The sequence below is a fragment of the Phaethon aethereus genome (genome assembly GCF_964289735.1).
Source record: "Phaethon aethereus genome assembly, chromosome: 6".
NCBI lineage: Eukaryota > Metazoa > Chordata > Aves > Phaethontiformes > Phaethontidae > Phaethon > Phaethon aethereus.
The window spans coordinates 21162710-21184020 of NC_138580.1; the positions used below are offsets into that span (position 1 = coordinate 21162710).

The following is a 21311-nucleotide window of genomic DNA, read 5'->3' on the forward strand; positions in this document are numbered from 1 at the left end:
AGATATTATCTGTAACTTTTAAATTAAGATCTTAGAATTAATTTTCAGTCTTCAGTAGGATGTAATCAGTAACGATGGTGACAGTAAACTTTAAGAACTTTTTTAATTAAAGATAGAGGAAAAAATTGTTTCAGCCTATTAGATGCGTTAAAATGATCTAGGAATTGCTCTAAAAATATTTTGATCTTTTTCTGCTTGGTTATTTCATAAATGGAGATAAGAAGATCAGCTGTTATATATGAAAGGGACGCAATAAGGAATGTTCAACATGACTCTGGTTTTGTTGGGCAGTGTTATTAGGAAGCCAAGTTCATAAGGATAGATTCAGTCCCTTGATACTTTACTTGTAGACTGTTTCCGTTCACCCGTGTGTGCCAGTAGCCAGAACTGTGTTTTCAGGGCCTGGCCTGAAAAGATGCGATATATCTCATGCTCTCAAGTCTAATTGAGAATGTAGGCATTTGATAGTACTGAGTATTACATAAATCAAATCTTTTAAAATATTTTCTTTCTGAACTATATTTATTAGTAAACACTGATTTTTTTTTTTTTTTTTTTTTTTTTGTGTAATGTTTCTTTGGGCCAAGTTTTTAGGTGTTTCATAAAGGTGCATTTCTGCTGAGTTATATTGGATTGTATATACGCTTTATGCTTGGCCCAAATTTGCTGCATAACTGAAATATATATGTATTTTTTTAACGTGTGAGATTGGTTACAGAATTTTATCTGCGCTGGTAGAATACAGCCTTCTGTCTTTAGAAGAAAAGACTGCCTGTAAAAAAAAGTCAGTGAGATGATTAATATACTGATGATAAGTATTTTTACTCCTTCCTGGAAAAGTTGTTTAAAACTCTTGGTAAGGAGCCATTTAGCTACAGGTAGGAGTATCTGATTGATATATGAACTCCCCCGTGGTAAATGAATTTGAAGACCTGGACAGCAGACAGGTGTTTCAGTGCCTCATTGCCTCTGTTCCTGTTACAGGTGCATGTGACAGTATTGCAGTGATGAGTGGAATTTTAAAGAGGAAGTTTGAAGAAGTTGATGGCACCTCACCTTGTTCCTGTGTGTGGGAATCAGATGATGACATTTCTAGCAGTGAAAGTGCTGATAGTGGAAGTAATGTCCATCCATCGACTTCTAATCATTTTACTCGTAAGTACTAAAGTGATGTGTAAGGCATGATACTACTTTTTATGCAAGCTAAGAACGGTTCATCTTTCTTGGAAGAAATACAGTGTATGCTATTTGCTTTTATTTTGAAGCATTTTCCTGTTTTATTACATTTAAATGTTGACACTGTGAGAAAGTACTTCTTCTTTGAAAAAGAACTATTTTCGCTGGTAGTTGTTCATGTAAAAAATTGTATGTTGGAGTGAGTTTCAGAGGAAACTCCACTTTTACAGTAGATCATTTACATCTAGATAGTGTGAAATGTTTTACGGATATAGGAGAACATTTTCCATTTTGGGTCATGATTTGGGGGAAGGGGGAAAATGGGCAGTAACAAAGCTTGAAGGCTAGTGCTTCTGCTTGTCCCTGTCTGTTCAGAGTTGAGAGTAGCCTGCATGATCTGTGACAGAATAGCTGATGCCTCTGATCATTCATCCTGCCACCTGAGCCAATACAACCACACAGCCCTGAGTCCTTCTTCCACACATTACAGGAGTGAACAGAGGAAGAAATGTGTAATTCTTCCTGAGAATATGTTAGATACATATGTGATGTCTCCATGAGACACCTGAAGAACAGAAATCCTTTTCTTGTTCCCACTCAAGCAGCTGAACATGAACAGTTAATTTACAGCATATTTTTCTTTTGACTTCTCAGTTTGAGGTTAGCAGTAATGAAACATAATTTGTGGAATCTATGTAAAGCCTTATATTTGCAGCAAACCGTGTGTGTAAATGAGTAGCAATAAGTGATCTGGACTTCATGTAATAATTCACATGTAGCAGCTAGAAGGGCGTATCTTCTTTTTTTTCTAATTGTCTGCCTAATAAAGCTAGGCTAGAGCTATTTGTGAATTACTGCTGCCAATAGGGTTAGCGTAGGTCCTTATCTGAAAAGCAAAAAAGCTTCTCTGGGTAAAGGACACTTCTGTACTGCCTTCTCTTTCAGTGGAATTTTCTACAGCAAACTGAGGACTTGGATCAGTTCAGCTGAGGGTGGTGGTGAAGGGGTTGTACTCCACCTTGAGGGGGCACCACAGGGGTCTGTCCTGAAACTCATTCTGCTTAGTATCTTTATCGATCACCTGAAGGAGGTGGCAGTGACTTGTATCAAGTTTGTGGAGAACCACATTGAGAGGAATAGTTGATGAGCCCTTAAGGGAAAAGCCCCTATTCAGACAGACCTAGGCAGGCTGGAAGATTGGGCTGACAGGAGACACATAAAATTCGGCAAATAAAAATGCAGAGTTGTGTACCTGGGAAGGAAGAACCCCTCGCAATGATACAGGCTGCCTGGGAGCTGACCGGCTGGAGAGCAGCTCTACAGCAAAGGCACTGGGAGTCTTGGTGGACAGGCAGCAAGGTGAAGGTGAGCCAGCAGTGTGCCCTGGCAGCCAAGAAAGGCAACAGCCTCCTGGGCTGCATGCAGAGAAGCACAGCTAGCAGGGCGAGGGAAGTGACCATCAGCTCAGCTGACTGTACTAGACTGTACTACAACTCACTATACTGTACCTGGAATATTGTGTCCAGGTTTGGTCCCCTCGATGCAAGAAAGACATTGATAAAGTGGAGCAAGCTCAGAGGGTCACCAAGGTTATGAGGGGGCTGGAGCATTCATCCTGTGAGGACGGGCTGAGGGACCTAACCTTGTTCAGCCTGGAGAAGGGAAGGCTGTGGGGGGACCTGCTAAAAACCATGCAATACCTATAAGGAGCTTACGTATAATGTAGGCAGGCGCTTTCCAGTGGTCTGTGATGGGAGGGTGAGAGACAATGGATGTAGATTGAAACGAGATGTTCTGACTGAATGTAAGGAGAAACTTTTCACCATGGGGACAGTCAGGCATTGGAACATGTTAGCTAGAGAGGCTGCATAGTCTCTGTCCTTGCAGGTTCTTAAGACCTGACTGGCTAAAGCTGTGAGCAGCCAGGTCTGGTAACTTTGCTGACCTTGCTTGGAGCAGGAGGTTGAGCTAGAGACCTGGTGAAGTCCTTTCCAGCTGGAATTATTTTGTGGTTTTATGGCTTGTGTGCATCAGAGATTCAGAGAGAGCTGAAGTAGCATTGCTTGTTCTTGTTTCAGAATTGAGTTCACTGGTAAGTAGAGTGGTAGCAGCAAGCACGTGTCCAGAAGCAGTTTGTATATTGCTGTGAAACCTTGGCTAGACTGCTTTTGGACCTGTTCTGTTAAGTCTGTAGGGAACTGTGTTTTGCTTCATCAATTTACTAGCTCAAGTCTCTGCTAGCTCAGGGATCTGTTTGTCCCTTTCCACTGCCAAACGTGTGTTTACATCCCATGTTCCAATTTGATACTTTCAGTTTTGCTGACTCACCTATAAGTCTAGATGGCAGCCAGTACTGAGTGGTTTTGAAAAGCTCAGGTTTTCTATAGTCCTCTTGCCGAATTTAGAATGCTAATGAGAAGAACAAAGACTGGAATGAGACACAGGTAGATGTGAGATGTTCCCCCCCTCACCCCAGCCCACCCACTCACCCTCCCTGACTCATTACCCTGCTTTGATTGCGTCTGAGGCTCTTGCTGTTGGCTCTTGAACTTGAACTCTCCAAATTTAGCTATGGGATTTTCAGCCTGGGATTTCTTCAACTTGGCACTCTGCCAGCACTTTTGTCTACTGAATTGGCCTCAGGGCATGATGCAGATACATTTATTTTACTTAGCTTTCATTTGTTTTCCATTTTTCTGTGTTTTTTGGTTTTGTAGTTGGTTTGTGGGGTTGTTTTTAATTTTTTTTTTTTTTTTTAAATTTTCATTGTTTCATTCTGGACAAAGCCACAATCTTACTTGCTCATGTTTCTGTAGACAATGGCAGTACTCTTTTCAATGCAGCTCTACCTAGGCAAGTACTTTGTCAGATTTTTGTGGAAAAGCAAAAAAAACCCAACAAAAAAACCCCAAACTCTTCCTCCTGCGACAGCAGACTTTATAAATCACAAAGTAAATAAACCAGTTCAAGTATTTTTGTAAAGCAGAAATAAACAACAAAGAGTGAAGGAGATTGGCTCTCCATAGTTGAATCTTGTACAATTTAGTGGTGTCAAAATAGAAGCCACGTCTACTTGTTACAGTGGTATTTGTATAGGGTTGTGAAGAATCAGATCTATAGCCCAAGAAAATGTAATATTTCATGTAAATTAACTGAGGACTTTGGCTATTTTCCTGTTTGTTATCTCAAAGAAAATTTGGCAATTCTTATGTAGCAGTTTTATTTTTCCTAATATTACTAGCACCCGTAGGTTTCTGGACATATAATTTTATATTTTTATGGGGAGAATGGGTTTACTGGAGTGATTACTGCAACAGATTACTACTTACTAAAGGTTTTTCAGAGGCTCTGGAATTGCGTATTTTGTATCTGAACTCATTTCAATTGGATACCGGTAGTACTGGTTTTCAGATTCCTGTCCTCTCTTGTTATTTTCTATTAATTATCAGCTTCTGCAAAAAACAAATGACAAATTTATTAACAGTCCAAAATCTCTAGATGTAAAATGGAAATCAGTAAGAATATTTGCAAATAAAGATGATTTGTGTGATAAAGTTGTAGCATTGGGTTGCATAATGTTTGAATAAGGGGCAAAACAAGAAAACAGGCCTTGCTGTTGCAGTGAACTGTATCCTCACTAGCATATGTTATATGCATAACAGAAGGCTTTTAGAATATGTAAGACATGTTTGCTCTGGCCTCATCTGAGATCAGTGTCAAATTCTTTCCTTCTCAGCCCACTTTATGCAGTAAAGTTTATTCTGTACACTCCTACTGTGTGCCCAAAGCAATTCTGCTGTTCAGAAAAATCTAAAAAGATTCATATAAATTCTTCTCACTCTTCTTTATCAATACTTGTGCAGATTCATAGCTTCTCCAAGGGACTGCTGAGACACACAACAGCAATCTAAAAAAAGCCTCTATTATGCCATGAGCTCCAGTAATCCCTGTCAGTACACAGTAATTCTTTGTGATAGTGGAATGTAATATTATAACAGTATTTTATAAGCTGCATGTAGATTAAGACTGTTGTTAATAATTAATATTTGACATTTTACATTAATCTTTAATTTATTTTCCTGTGGTAGCATGTTTTATTAAAAAATAAATGTTGGGCATATCCCAATCAGTTAATACAGTAGCATTATATTGCTTTTCATTCCTTCAATGGCATCCATGAAAATGAATGTGCCTTTTTCAATGAATAAAGATAGATATACATGTGTGTATGTGTATACAGGTGTGCATATATTTATAGCTTGAAAAAAGCGTAACTATATATGTGTGTATGTATGTAATTTGAAAAAGCATATATATGTGTTTTGTGTACATAAATATGTACAAGTGCAGTAAATGTGGTAATGGCATACAGAAATGTTGAGTGATATTATAGAATGTAAATCTTGTGACAGACTGAAGAGTGAGAAGCTACAGGGTTTTATACATGTTGTTGATTAGGGTCCCAGTCATGGTAACTGAAGAAATGTATCTGTCTGTCTCCCCCTAAAGTTTAGCAATTTGTGTGAATCAGGCACTTGTTTTCCAGTAAGGAGCCTGTACAATATATGCAGGAAACAAATTAATTCATGTCGTTCTTGTTAAGGAGAGGTGATTTGTGGTTGTTCCTTTGTTCCTTGAAGAAAGTTTACTATGTCATTCATGGATTGGTTGCTAGTCATTTTACTGGAATCAGGATTTCACTTTGTTTTAAATCAGAACTTTTTTCTAAACTAATGGTTAGGGAAGATGATAGGTGAATTTGTGCTGGCCCAAAATTTCTCAGGTGCAACTGGAAAGTTCCTCTAAGTTATGTCAGTTCACCTTCTGTGGATTGCTGAAGTGTATTACAGAGTAACTGTGCTCATCCCTGCTATTAAATGTAATTCTTAAGCAAGGCAGGGGGGAGGCGGGTGGTCAGTGGAGTTAACAGGTCTGGAAACTGCTAGATGCAATCATGATAAAACAGTTTTATATTTAAGATAATTCTAGGAAAGCATAGGGAACGCCAGTACCTGTTTACTCTCTATTCAAAATATGTGTACCTAGCTATTTGAAAGAATAAATTAGAGCTACAGAGTGAAAATATGTCATAAGGAAACTAGCTGAAAACCAAAAAAAGTCCCTTAAATTTCTCCATAAAAGTCAACGCAAGGCTTCTGAGATCTTTTTTTTTTTTTTTAAAAGATCTGAATATTTCCACATTGCTGCTTTTCATATTATTCATGGTTAAGCTACTCTGTTTGCTCACCTGCAGTGAGACCAGCCCAACAATATTGCTGTGTATTATGATTATTTTCTTTTCAGCAGCATGGTCTCTGCCTAAATGGCAAATGGTTGCAGTAAGCTAGTCCTGTCAGGAATTAGGAAGTGTCAGGTGCTTCCAGTAAAAAGCAGGAGGAACTCTGGTGTGTGGAGTTGGTCCATGATTTGTCTCTGGGAGACGGAGGGTGAAAGGCTTTTGCAGCCTTTGTTAGTCAAAAGTAGAGTTTTATTTTGCTGAGTTTCATGTCGTAGGGAAAGAACCTTAAATAATGTTTGGTATGGAGCTGGACCACCTTGGGCTGGGGCAGAAGCCTGCAGATTACAATTCTTTTTCTCAACAGTGTATGTGAGACACAGAAACTAATGGCAATGCAGATTTTTACAGTGATTTGTCTCAGTTTAAAATACCAAAAAATGGAATCTTGGGAATGTTGAGAACACTGACCAAAAGTCCCTCCAGGATATCTCAGATGTGTAATCAAAGAAATTCAGTCCCCTTAACCAGAGGCTTGTACTGAATGTTCTGGGAAGAGTCTGTCTACTGTAAATGTAGCCCATGTGTGGAGCAGGAGTAATACATAGTATTACTTTCCAGACTGTGACCAGATTATTAAAAACAGTAATGGTCCCTGTTGTTATAAGACTGTGTTAAATTTGGGGAACTGCTTGACTCCCTAGTGAAATTCACTGAAGCATTTCCAGTATGAAAACCTGAGCCAGCAGACATTTTCCATTATCCTGTTACGTCATGACTGACTTCAGTTTTTTCAGTTTCTATGACAACCATGATTTTTGATTGGTAAAGAATAAAGTGCTAAAAGATTTTTTTTTTTTTTTTTTTGGACTATCCTGTATTTTTCCACCGAAGGAGTAGAGTGAAAACATCAATATGGTTTTTGCTCATCAGTAGTGTCATTGAATTGCTGCCTAAATGTGGATACCTGTTTGTAGCAGACTCTACCTACACTAATTTTTCAAATAGAATAGATGAGAAGATAGCCCTATTACATTTGTCAAATAACTTCCTGGAAAATTAGTGATGATTTATACTTACATTTTATAGCATTCTTATTTTTCAAATCATGTATCTATTTACATTCCCATGTTAACCCTTAAAGAAATGTACTTTTTAAGGCATGGCTCAAAGCAACACACTGGGCTGTCTTCTGAGATTCTTTGGCAGTTTTTGCAAGTCATAAGGAAAATGGTACTTGGGAACTAATGATGGAATTTCATCAGGTGGGAGTCAAAAAAAAGTGAGAGGAACAAGAACATGACTTGCTGGATTATAAGAGAACAGAGGTGTCTGAATGCACAGGTGAACAATTAGTGGTTACTGGGGAAATACAGAGAGGAGCTAATAGCTTATCAGGGTGGGAAGACTGCTTGTTGACTGTGTCATTTCTGAAGGAAAAGAGAGAAGGAGGTTCCCTGAGACACGAGGAGCTTGACAAGCAACAGGGTGTTTTTCAGTAAGAGAAAAAAAGCAGTGTAACAGATTTCACATAGTAAATATGTCAGTTTGCAGAAAGGGCTACAGACTGGCTTGCTCATAACTGGGAGAAGAGGGAGGGCTAATGAACAGAATGAGAATGAGCCAGCTTATCAAGATCAAAGGAATTTAATGCTCCAGCAGTTTGCAAATTCTTACTTGGTGAAAGTGACTCATCCTCTTTCACTACATTGATATGTGTGGAACGTATTTCAAAAACATATTAGCAAATGTGTTTTTGAAATATGGAACTGGGAACTGGGAAATGTTGATTGGTATTCTGTAGCACTTCTGGATCTGTTCTGCGTTTATTAGAGAAAAGCACCTTACACTAAGAACGTATGTATAAATCCTGGTCTGTATTCAAGAGTATGTACTGTCAGCGGGTCTGGAACCATCTTTTGCAGGCAAATCTGGGTTGCCTAGTTCAGAATGATACTAACACGATGTATGAAATTGTATTTGCTCATTAGTTCTTGTCTGTGAGATTTGCTAAAAATTAAACATGATGGTTGGATTTTGTCCTTGATTTGTTATGCAGAATAAAAAATCACAATTAGACTGGTATACCAGATTGAGTCTTAGCCACTAGTTTTAGACTTTTTATAGCAGTTGATGTCTTTATTTTGCATCTTGCAATAGCATCTAATTTTAATAATTTTACAGTCTATTTTATAAACTTAAAGTGTGAAGTTTCCTTTTTTCTTACTTGTGTTATGTGTATGCAGTTTTAGAAACACAAAATCATGATGACCATGGCTTGCTTGATAAAGAGGACTGTATCTAAGCCCACGGTCTTTAAAATCCTTCCAGAAGTTCTTTTCAGCTAACTTCTAGTTTAGATTTGAACTAATCTTACCCAACATCCTTTTCTGGAGAAACCATAAGGTTGAGATGTAGATGGGCTTTATTTTAGTGAAGTCTTGCTCCATGGTCTTTGGCAAATAATATCAGAATTTTAAAATGTGTTTCTAAGGGTAAAAACCTTAGATTATCTTGTGTGCTAAAAGTAGCAGTCCTGCTCTTTGTCACAATGCTTCTTCATGTCCAACATTTGGATACCAGTGAAATCTACGGGTGGCTTGATACTATTAAATTAGCTTCTGTGGGGAAATCATTGATGAATCAAATCATAAAGGAGGGAAAAATGGATTTTTGTTTTACCAGTTTATAACTTCAAATGCTTCATTTTTGTCTGAAACATTTTCTTCAGGCTTGCTTTCTCAAGACTGCTCTATCATAACACTAGCTTTTATTCCTAGCGAGAGTCCCAGTGGCCCTTCAGCAGCTTGCTTTGAATTTGCTTTGTGTGCTCCTACAAAGCAAATAAAGCTTCAGAAAGACTCTTAGAATATCCTCTCTTCTTATCTAGTGCCATGTTTCGTTTCATATGTTTAGCACATATTCTGCATTTTATACTGGTTTGTTTACAGCTTTTACTACCAGTCTTTAAAGATGGCTTTAAAGATGTTTTGCAATTTAAAGCCAAATTAGAATTAGTGCTTTTAACAAATTATATTCTCTTATTGTCCATTACTGTAAACTTTATAATTAATTTCAGTATGTACCACCCTCAATACATGAGCCATTGGGTATTCTTCTTGCTCAATGCTGCTCTGCTGTTCTTGGCTCATGCAAGCAATTGATTTGGCAGTAGGCACGACTGAGGGGAGTTAACACTAGAAGGACAGCGACATAAAGGCCGCAGTTTCTACTTGTAGTGGATCTTCTTTTAGAGGCTACTTCCATTCAGTAGCTTGTTCCTGCTCAAAGGTTTTTTTCCCTATCGGTTGATACAGCTTCCAAATCTGTTGTTTGTGTGACCATGCAGTGAGAGATACTAAGTCTCTAGCAGTGAGCTGGGAACAGCCTTTTATGTGGTTTGTGTTTTTTTGTTTTGTTTTTGTTTGTTTTTAAAATGGACTAGCAGTTGTGCTTGCAAAGCAGAATTAACAAGCAGATGAACTTAGGAGTTTTATCTTTTCTTGGTGCTTCATGATGAAACTGTTCTAATGCTTACAGGAAAGATGCAACAGTTATCTTCTTGTCTGTGTTTTCAGTATTATCAACCTTCAGTGATCAGGAGTCTTATATTCTCACTTTTATTATGTTATTTGTATTGTACTAGAGCCTTTTGGCCCTATTGAGCCTAGACTTGGACCTGCTTAAGATGAAGGCCTGTATCTGCATACAGAAAATATAGACAGACTTGAGATAACTTACAGTCTTAGAAGACAGCAAGCATAAAGACTAAATGTAGACCTGTAGAGGGGGATGGATCCATGGAAATTACTGACCTGTGAGCAAAAAATTAAAGAACTTTGAAACATTAGGGAAAAAGAAAAGTATTCTGCCTTCTGGAGGCTGTATTGGCTTCTTGTTTTGTTCTTCCTCTGTAGGCCAGCTTTATTTCTCGTGTATTAGTCCTGCTGTTTGCTGAGATGTCCTCGTGCTCATGGCAGTCTACTGGTGTGCACCAAGCATGAAATATATTGAAGATCCTGATCCTTACAGGAATATAAAGAAACTGAATGTCAATCACCCCAAAAATACCACAGTGACACTTTCAGCAGCTCCAGTTAGGAGAATATATGCAAACTATTATTTCTTTGGAATTTGCCAATTTAGTGAATTAAAAACAGTTATACAGATTGTTTGGTTTTGGCTAAAGCTCTGATGTAAACCAGACAGCTTTCTCCAACTTTCTCCATACCATGACAACTTGTCTGTTTAGCTTCCCAGCAATATTGCTGTGGTGGTTTGTGTTCATCTAGCAGTGGTTTTGAGCTTGCAAGGGTTTAAAGCAAGCGAAGGGGACATGATTCTTCACTGATGCTAATCAAAGCTATTGGTTATCAATCTTCTGGTCACTAAATACGTAGAATTTTTGGTGTTTTGATTATGTATGTGAATACTGATGCTGCCCTACCACAATATATTTGTAGCACTAATAGCATTAAGCTGTGTGTGTAGCATCCAGACCTTGAAGATTATATTTCAGAGTTTTTGTAATACTTGTAAAAAAAATAGGTTAGTAGCTGATTTAATGTAAACTCATACAATAGTGAAATGAACCTGTCTAAAGGGGAAAACCAGTTAGCAGATGTCAAGGACATTGATTTGTCCTGTTTTTTCCCAGTTCAGTATCAAATCCAACTAGAGTCTTTTTGTAATGCGGAATCTCTTGTATTTAAATGAATTCATCATCAACTATGTATGCCCTAGAGTCATAGTGGTGAGAAAGGGATTTACACCATCAGACTGACTGAAAACTATACCCCTTCTTCCCAAGTGAGGCTTTAACTGCTGTTATCCCTGGCTCCAGCCTTGTTACATGACTGGGTTTCACTGCGTGCTTGTGTGCAAAATAATAATAAGCCAACCCATTAACTCCACTTACAATGAATGTACAGAATACACCGTCGCAGAACTCGCTGTGTGCTTATCAAAGACAGCTTAACCTCATGTGAGTGCTTTCTGAAATTATGTATTACTGATGTTTAGTGGGTTGCTCTGTATAAATATTTTTCTTATTTGCAACTTCTTCTGAAGTTGATTGTCTCCATTTTGGAGATTCTAGGATTGAGATGCAGATGAAGAGTAGATTTTTAGTACTGAAAATTAGTTTTTGTGTGTTTCTAACTGGTTAGCAGAGTAGTTAATCTATGCAAGGGAAATGTTAAAGCAGGGGTTATGTTTGGAAGTAAACAAATGGCAATTCCAAGTGCTTCTTCAGCTCTTTCGTATTTTAACTGAGGCGTGGCTGTATTTGTACATCACCTGCTAGCAAAGAAAGCAGCCATAGGCATTGGTCATGTTCGATGACCAATTGAACTGTAGTTCAGCAGTGGTTACTATGGAAACCTTAGGTGACCTACATTTTACCGAAAAGTGATAAAGTTTGTGTGATTTTTTTTTTTTTTTTTAAAGGAAGCAGACCTATTGATTTCTACTACTGTTTTTCATCTTTTACACATTGTTTTACTCAAGTACTATTCTTAGTTTTGAGTGATGAGTGTGGAATGGACACACAAATCTTAGAGCAGAGATACCATTTCATTGTTACATTACTATTTAAAATTAGTAGAATCTGTTACCTTTGTCATGTCTAATTGTTCTTAGGAAGAAGGTAACACAATTTAATTAATTACAGTGTGAATTAGAATAATGTATTATTTATATACCTAACAGTGTATGGTCTATAATGGCTTGTAGTGGGAAGACTCATTCTTGTGAATTACTTGGCTAACATTACAAGTCAGTAGGCTACTGTATGAATAAAGTTACTCAAACTATTGGACTTTGAGTAATCATCAAAAATCACAGAATCATTAAGGTTGGAAAAAAACTTTAAGATCATCAAGTCCAACCATCAACCCAACACCACCGTGCCCACTAAGCCATGTCCTGAAATATCATGTCCACATGTTTTTAGAATACTTCCAGTGATGGTGACTCTACCACTTCCCTGGGCAGCCTGTTCCAATGTTTGACCACGCTCTCCGTAAAGAAATTTTTCCTACTATCTAGTCTAAACCTCCCCTGGTGCAACTTGAGGCCATTTCCTCTCGTTCTATCACTAGTTACTTGGGAGAAGAGACCAACACCCTTGTCGCCACAACTCCCTTTCAGGCAGTTGTAGAGTGTGATGAAGTCTCCCCTCAGCCTCCTCTTCTCCGGACTGAACAACCCCAGTTCCCTCAGCTGCTCCTCATAAAACTTGTTCTCCAGACCCCTCACCAGCTTCTCTGTCATTCTTTGGACACGCTCCAGCACCTCAATGTCCATCTTGGAGTGGCCTAAAACTGAACACAGTATTTGACGTGTGGCCTAATGCTTCTGGCTTTAGTAAATTCAGCTTGTAGTTGCCTTTAAGGAAGTGAGAATTTTCTCAAAAAATGAAAGTATACTGCAGACATTGTTAGAGGAAAGAGCAGCCAGAAGAGATGACAATGTGTAATGTTTGAAATAAAGCTTGAGTTGGCATTTTAAATATACATTTCTCACAGTTGAGATTAACACAGAAGGGTGTTGGGCTAGAGTATGTGCTTAATGAAGTCATTAAATGTTGTGATTTGTCTAGAACTTTGGCTTGCAGATGAGCCAGGCCTTGCTTTTCAGAAAATTTTGTTGAAACAGGTTCTCAGAGAAAGGATATACACCTAATGTTTTTTATTTGGGTGGCTTTAGTGGTATTTAGATAAAAAACCTGTTCTACTTTGATTTTTTTATTGTACTTTTGTAGTGTGAAGGAATCTTTTGGTTTCACAGAAATTAAGGATAGAGAAAAATTAAAATATAGACTTGTTTGGAACCAAATATATTTTTCCCTCATTACTTTATGGACCATCTGCTAATTACTGAAACCCTTTCCTGTAGCCATCAGAGCTTATTGTGACGTTTGGTGGGACTACTAGAGGCTGAGGTGGGACTATACAAATCCATAACTGCTCATATTTGCAGTCCTTCCTCACTGTTTACGTGTACAAGATCATATGCATCCTGCAGCTGGTAATGGAATTACCTGCTGATTTCTCCTATATTTCCCACTTTCTCTTCTCTGCCCATGCCTCTTTTGTAGTCCTGTTTATTGCTCTGAAGTTCATATAGCCTGCTCAGAGTGATCTGTGCTGCATGGCAGTTGTGTTATTAGATTACCTACCAACTCATTTATTTGTATACCTCAAAAAATAAAACATTTTTTTGTTTGTTACCTTCTTCTTGCTCCAGAAAGCTCGAGTTGTATGCACTATGTCCATCTGCCTACACTGTGATACATGCAAATAGCAGCAGTAGCATTGGCAAGAAATATTAATTGTGTAAAGCAGCCAGGACTAAATGCTTTTGGGAGTTGGTCTAGTTTGCCTTTATGATGCAGATTTTTAATTATTGCCTAAACTTCCTGTATAATGATCAAAAACTTTGTTTTCTCAAATTATTTTGATCCTAAAAAATCTTAGGCATGCCTTAAATAGAAAGTGGCTCAATAGCAAGTGTTGCACTGCTGATAAGCTTAAGATCATAGCAAAGACAGCGTGTAGGACTTGTATGCCCAGAGAGTCATGGCCTGTGTTGAAGGAGGATATGAAAATTGCCAGAGGTCTAACTAGAGTCTGCACCACAGCTTCTTTGTAATCATGTTGTTATGAACTAGCTGTGAGCACAAAATACCTTCCAGGCACATCTGAAGTGTCTCTGTACTGCTTCTGGCCATAAGACTGTCTCCGGCTGTGCTCAATTTTCAGTGCCACAGAAGAAGGTGAAAAATGATCAGTCAAACCGTAGAAACCAGATTCTACATTCAGGAATGTTGAAATGAATATTCCTTTCTAATTCTATGCAAGTTGAGCTGAATACTGAACCAAGATAAGATTTTGACTTTATTTTAAAGCAATATCACAAGTGTTAGGGGGCTGGAATGGCAAGTGGCACAAACAGGTATCTGTAATGGCAAAGCCAGAACTGTCGCTGGCTTGTGCCACCAGTCCCTTCTCCCTTTACCACAGCCATATCCGTAAGTGTGTAGTATGGTTCAAATGTTATTTTCCAAACCTATATCCAAAAATGTCTTTTAGAAAGATACCAAACCTTACTTTAAGGACTTCAACAGATGGCAAGTCTGTCTGCCTTGGTAAGCAGGATTAGAGTTTAATTGTCCTTGCTGTTACTGAATTTTGTTCTCTTCAGTGAGGTTTTCAGAATCCCCTTTGTGTCGGAGCAGAAGTAGCTCATGTACCAGAAACCAAATGTGCATACAGGCTATGTGCTCAAAGGTTGTATGATCATTTATACTAAAAAGTCAGGTTTGCTCTTCTGAAATATAAAATATTTTATAAGTTAGTCAATAATTGTTTGCAATAATTAAATATTTTGGTAAAATACTTCTGTGGCTTATACATGTGACTCATGCTGTTCTGACACGCCCCCCCCCAGTTGGTTTCATTGCAAGCAAACTGAATTGTGTGGTTGTTCTGTGAGCATGCATAAGGCATTGCTAATACTTTGGTAGACATTCTACAAGTTTGTTGTAGAATTTTAACAGTATTTTAACACCATTTTAACAGTAATGAGACAAGAATTTCATTTTTTTAAGGACAGATTAAGGAAATGTCTACAGACTGAAAACGTGATTTCAGAGTCTAAAAATCTCCTGAGAGAAACTGGTGTTCTTTGAGATCACAAGGTCAGTAGTACAGTAGCAGTTATTCACATGCATATATCTATACAGTTATTCAGGCTCAATTTCAATTTTGTACCATTTGATGGTACAAAACATGATGTTATATTTTACATCTCTGCAGAGATTTTATGAGCAACTTTAGAACAACATTAGTAAAAAAAATTCCAATTTCCAGCTGCAACTTGATGTTTAAAAATGCTTAAAATTCATGCTAAAAGCTATTGGATTAGTATACATCAGGAGCTTACAGTGTAATTAGATTTATACAGGAAAAATGTGTCTATCTTGTTGCCTGTGTTTGTAAATGAATTAAATTATTGCATATTTGCATCTTTCTTCACTTGCTTGCAAAAGTATAAGCTGTTTAATAGTTTGGAAAAGGGAACACAAAGTTATCTGAAGAAGTACTTCCAAAGCTTGTATTTTAATTTGTCACATCATGATGTGATTTATTTTTTCCAAAGATGAATATTTTTTCCAAAATCGTATCCAAAGATGGATATGATTTATTCATCCACAAAGAGCTAGCCAACACATCTCAAATAGTATATGTGTTCAGAGAACTGTGTGTAATCAATATGATATTTTAAAACATCACAGAGTAATTTAAAATTATTGATAAACAGCAAGAAAACGATGATGGCATCTTCTTTTGGATAGTATGTTCATAATTTGTTGTAAGCCTTGCTTGGATACTGGAAGACGTGTATAATTGTTATCTTTTAGGTGTTTGTTATTAGAATGTTATTTTTAAATGCTACATGTACTGATGAAGGAAAAAACAGAAAGCCCGAGTGTAGTTAACTCTTATACTGAAGGGTCTGTTTGGATTATGGGTTAAGCATGATGTGAATGCAGACATTAAACCTGGCTTTTCATGAATGGCTGTGGGTCTAAATGTAGTAGTACGCTGGTTATGTACAGCACTGTGTGGATATACGCATGTAGGGTAATAGTCCATGACCACAGAGTTACTGCTCTCCTATTCCTCTTTACCTTGTTGAATGTTTTTATAGCCTGACTCAAATGAATTTTTTATATGATTTCTTTTTACCTTATCTGGATTACCCTATTGCACATTACTGAAGGCATTTGGCAGTGGATTCTCTTTCACTAGCTTAAGCCAACTAGCTTAAGCTATATATTATGTTGTGTCTGATTTTTATTATCTGATGAGTTTCTGTAGTGAAGAGGAGGATGCACACTGCTTAATGAAGGCTCACTCGGCCCAACTTTCCTCATTTTTAGTGCATAAGTGAAGATGAATTCATTAAAATTTTTGCGTAATACTAATTTAAGAAAGAACAACACTTTCAATATCAAAATATTTTTTTTTTGTCACTATACTGGAGTGATCTGAAGTGTGTTCCTCTTATTTGTGTGCTTAGCAAGCAGTAAGGTGGAACTACAATGAAAAAACCCAAACAAACCAGAAAACAGTACTGCTGACTTTAGAGGTGCCCTATGAAGTTAAATTGGTCAGTGCTGCAGGAAAACTTTCCAAATGATCCCTGGTGTTACTGTTGTTCCACTGCTGGGTGCAATTAAAAATGTGATTTGGAAAGGTAATAGAGCAATATTCCTTTAGTGACTGCATCAGAGAGGGGGTTTGTGGGGAATTTTCAAGTACCAAGTAATTTACATCAAGACAAGCTGAATAGTTCACTGTTAATTTGTGCCCTTCTAGAGAGATATATATATCTCTATCTATGTAAAATTTTGAGGAAAACTTCAGAAGAGTGTTATGTTTGTGTTGCAGTATAATAATAACAACTTCAACTGTTCTTAAGTTATGGCATATAAATAAATCTTGCAACATAAGGCTTAATCATACCATCATTATTGAAGAAAAACTGTTGAAAATTAGGCTTAATACCTACATGATAATACTGTATGTGTAACTGTCTTTTCAGGGTTCTGGTGGTTCCCCTTACCCTCTCCCCTCCCACTCCCCTCCCTTGACTTCATTAATCCTTAATGGGTTTTAGAGATCAGGGGAAGCTTGGCCAGGACTTACTAGCAATAACAAATCTGTGAAGAGGTTTAGCAATTAATAGATATGCAAACATATAGAATCCTTTGCATTGTTCCTCCAGAGCATAACACTGGCAATCACCAAAACCAATGCATTACGTTCTGTTCTGTCAACAATCTGTAACATAATTTTATATTAAAATTCATTTTAATTCAAATCTTTAATATTTACATAAAAGGAAAAACGTATTAGGATATCTTAAAAGTACGTGATTTAGGAATCTAAGCCTCACTTTTAATAGAATGGAGGCTTGTCATTCAGTTGTGTACTTTATCAAATTTCTGTAAAATAATGTGTCACATTGTTCAATCTTTTCTTGGTAAGAGTCGTATTTTAGAGCTCAAAGGTACTGTAAAGGAACCAGTGTCTAACATAACCTCAGTTTACTAGATAATACTTGCCCTGATCTTGCTTATCATATTTTTAGCATTGTTTTGTTGAAAAAGGAAATAAGAAAAAAAAAAATCTGCAAAGCAACCTAGACCAAATGCAAACAGTGAAATTGTTTGTGAAATGCAGTTGCACATGACAGGTGGGCCTCATGCTGCCATTTTACTTGGAAAATCTGTGTTGCAGACTCGGTGCGTTTTAGAGTCACTTGCAAAATATTTGCAAAGAAGAAAGATTGTTACCTGCTTTTGTACAGGTAATATCCAGGAGAGCTTTTCACTCACTGCCAAATCTGTGGATACAGAGAAGGACCTTAAGCCGCCCCTGTAGAGGAGCACCTGATTCTTGTAGCAGTCTGGACTGTTGTAGTCTGCCTGCCTGCTACTAACCTGCAGCCACCAGGTATAGGGCTTGTGTTCTCATTTACTGCCACGAATAAACATTTAGATAAGGTGACAACTTTCTCCCTCCTGTTTCTACTAATTCTCCCAATAATGCATATAAGAGGAGAACCTGTGATTCTTGACTTACCATGTAACTTGATAAGAATCTTAGACTTGTTTAAAAATTGTTTTTTTCATAAACAAAATACTTCATTTATTTCAGTAAGCATGCAAACATGCATCAGATTTCTGGAATTAATTTCTTAGATGCCTAAATGTTACCGAACTTGCAAAACTTGTCAATACAATTGTATCTGAAATTCTGGGTCATCATCAGACACTGGAAGACGTTTACTGCCTACTACTAATTTCTGGTTATATCTGCTGTTGTAATCCTGCAGTGTGAAGCCAAGCTTTTGTCGTATTATTCTGATTTGAAAGGAGGAAGGATAAAAGTTCCCACCCCCTCCCCGCTTCTCCCTCTGGTACTCTGAACCGGGTTGTATGTAAGAGAGCAGTTGACAAGAGTTTCCTTTTCCAGCTTTTATGTAGTAAATAGTGTAAGTAACCTATCTAATACAGCATGAATAAACAACATAACAGAAGTTACCTATTTTTTTGATGTTTTTCCTCCTTGCCCTTTTGTGAAAGGGAATTTTATTCTATGTGCTTTTTTAATGGCAGGGTAACTGCTGTAGCTAATTCACAGGAATAAGTGAATTCCAAACCAAGGACAAGCTGGGAAAATAAATAATTTAACCTCAGATATGTGGGATCTGCACAGAATTACAATGAAAAGTTTTTGCAAAGGCTTTTGTGTTAACCAGTTAAGTTTAAAGTAGCTTTAGAAGTGTTTATTCTGCAGTTGTTTTGTGACAGACTGCAGTCTGCCAGTTCAAGCACCTTGTCACTTCTCTGCCTTCTTCCTCAGGCAGTAAGCTATCTTTTCCATGCTTTGTGGACAACCCCCTCTACACTTCCCTTCCTGTACAGTGTCACAACAGCCTCTACTTAATTTCTCCCTGTGGATCAGCCTTCCTCAGAATTGTCAACAGTCATCACAGCCTCAAAAGAGCAAGTGTATTAAGGTATACACTTCGATGCATCAAGCAAAGCCATTTTTCTATTTCTGGAGTGGTTTGCCCAGTCTGTATCTTACTGGATTTGACTTTCAGTTATAGGACAGATAGGTGATAGAAATTTCTGCATACCTGTAAGATGACAAATACAATTTTGATGAAACAGGTTTTGCCTCTACCATACATAAAAGGGAGGAATTGCTAGGTGATAACAATTTTGATTTTGAGTATCTTATTTTTTCCTTTTCACACAAAGTTCCTGTGCACTATTTATCTCCACACCCCAATCTCTGGCTAACAACAAAGTGGGGGGTGGGAGGCGGGACACACAAACAAACCCCAAAACAAAAATCAAACTAAAATCTATCTACAACTCTTGAAATGACTCTGCAATTACAAGGTCTGAGTGGTGATGGGGGTGAAAAATGTACATATTGAAATCTCAATCCACTGTCTTAAGGGGGGAGGGAGTAGAGAGGACAGCATAAATCACTAATCTAATTGTGCTGGAACAGCTGCCCAGATATAGCAACTGTGAAATCTGTAGTAGAAACCTGATTAAATTGTTTTTTGAGCACTGTGTCATCTAACTTAGCTCTACGTGCTGTATCACAGTATCTGGATCCAGTGGCTGCTTTAAGACACTTTAGCTGGTGGTGATAAAACCTGGTGTGAGTTACTGCACAAATGCAGTATATATGTCCTCTTCGGTGGTGCTGGCTTGGTGCTAGCATGTGTACTCACATAGCACAGAAGAGATGCGAGACACGCAGAGATTTACCAAAGGCTATACATTTCTGAAGGGGATGATCCCCACTGTCACAAATGCAACAGTTTTCCCATGCCAGGATCTATAAAACTGCAGGACAACTGAACAGAGGATATTTCAGTAACAAATGGCATACTCTTATTTTTAAAATGGACATAATTTTATTTTATGTGACAGTGCCTGCATTTTAATGCATGGCGTAAAAAAGCCTGAACCCTTTGGCTGAGGTCAGCCTATGTACTAGTGTATTCTTTTGGGAATAGTTGAGCCTATAAGGAAAAAAAAAATCTTCTCTTACCTTTTTCCTATTTTCCAGTGGTTCAGTACAAGAGTTTTTAACCAGAAATCACAATATATGGGAACTTGGAAGATTTATGTGGCTATAAACTTCCTTATAGCACTTTCTCACTAGAAGGTAGTATATTGGGTTTGCGTGGCAAGGTTTTGGTGGTGGGGGTTGCAGTGGTGGCATCTGCGAGAAGTTGCTAGAAGCTTCCCGTGTGTCTGATAGAGCCAATGCCAGCTGGCTCCAAGATGGACCCACCACTGGCCAAGCCCAAGCCCATTAGCAATGGTGGTAGCGCCTCTGGGATAACGTAATTAAGAAGCAGGGAGTAAAAAAATGGTGCAACAGAACTACAGCCAGAGGGAGGAGTGAGTATATGTGAAAACAACTCTGCAGACACTGAGGTCAATGAAGCAGGAAGGAAAGGAGGTGCTCCAGGCACCGGAGCAGAGATTCCCCTGCAGCCTGGGGTGAAGACCATGGTGGTCTCAGTGGTGGAGCAGGCGGATGCCTGAAGGAGGCTGTGACCCCGTGGAGAGCCTGTGCTGGAGCAGGCTCCTGGCAGGACCTGTGCACCCACGGAGAGAGGATCCTATGCTGGAGCTGGTTTGCTGGCAGGACTTGTGATGCTGTGGGTGACCCACACTGGAGCAGTCTGTTCCTGAAGGACCGCACCCCGTGACAGGGACCCAGGCTGGAGCAGTTCATGAAGAACTGGAGCCCATGGGAAGGGCTCATGTTGGAGAAGTTTGTGGAGGACTGTCTCCCATGGGAAGGACCCCATGCTGGAGCAGGGGAAGAGTGTGAGGAGTCCTCCCCCTGAGAAAGGAGGAGTGGCAGAGACAACATGTGATGGACTAACAACCCCCATTCCCTGTCCTCCTGTGCTGTTCAGGGAGGGAGGTGGTAGAGAAAAACTGTGAGAAAAGTTGAGCCCGGGAAGAAGGGAGGGGTGGGGGAATGTGTTTTAAGATTTGGTTTTATTTCTCATTATCCTGCTCTGATTTTGATTGGCAATAAATTAAACTAATTTCCCTGAGTTGAGTCTGTTTTACCTGTGATGGTAACTGCTGAATGATCTCTCCCTGTCCTTAGCTTCTCATTATGTTTTCTCTCCCCTGTCCAGCTGAGGAGGGGAGTGATAGAGTGGCTGTGGTGGGCACCTGGCACCTAGCCAAGGTCAACCCACCACAGCTAGAAATGCAGAATGAAAAGATAAAAGGGCTTGTGTCCCGTGTTCCAACTTGGAGAACAACTGC

At 38.4% G+C, this 21311-nt stretch overlaps 1 protein-coding gene across 1 annotated transcript in view; it reads left to right on the plus strand.

Moving 5' to 3' along the window:
* Positions 1-980: 980 nt before the first annotated feature.
* CSRNP3 (cysteine and serine rich nuclear protein 3) overlaps positions 981-21311 on the plus strand; it is a gene marked incomplete at its 3' end in the record, with an annotated part of 73033 nt that continues 52702 nt past the window's right edge. Inside the window, exon 1 of the mRNA XM_082001277.1 lies at positions 981-1155. Within this exon, the coding sequence (XP_081857403.1) occupies positions 1008-1155 (148 nt within the window). The 5' untranslated portion in view covers positions 981-1007. The remainder of the gene's footprint in view (positions 1156-21311) is intronic.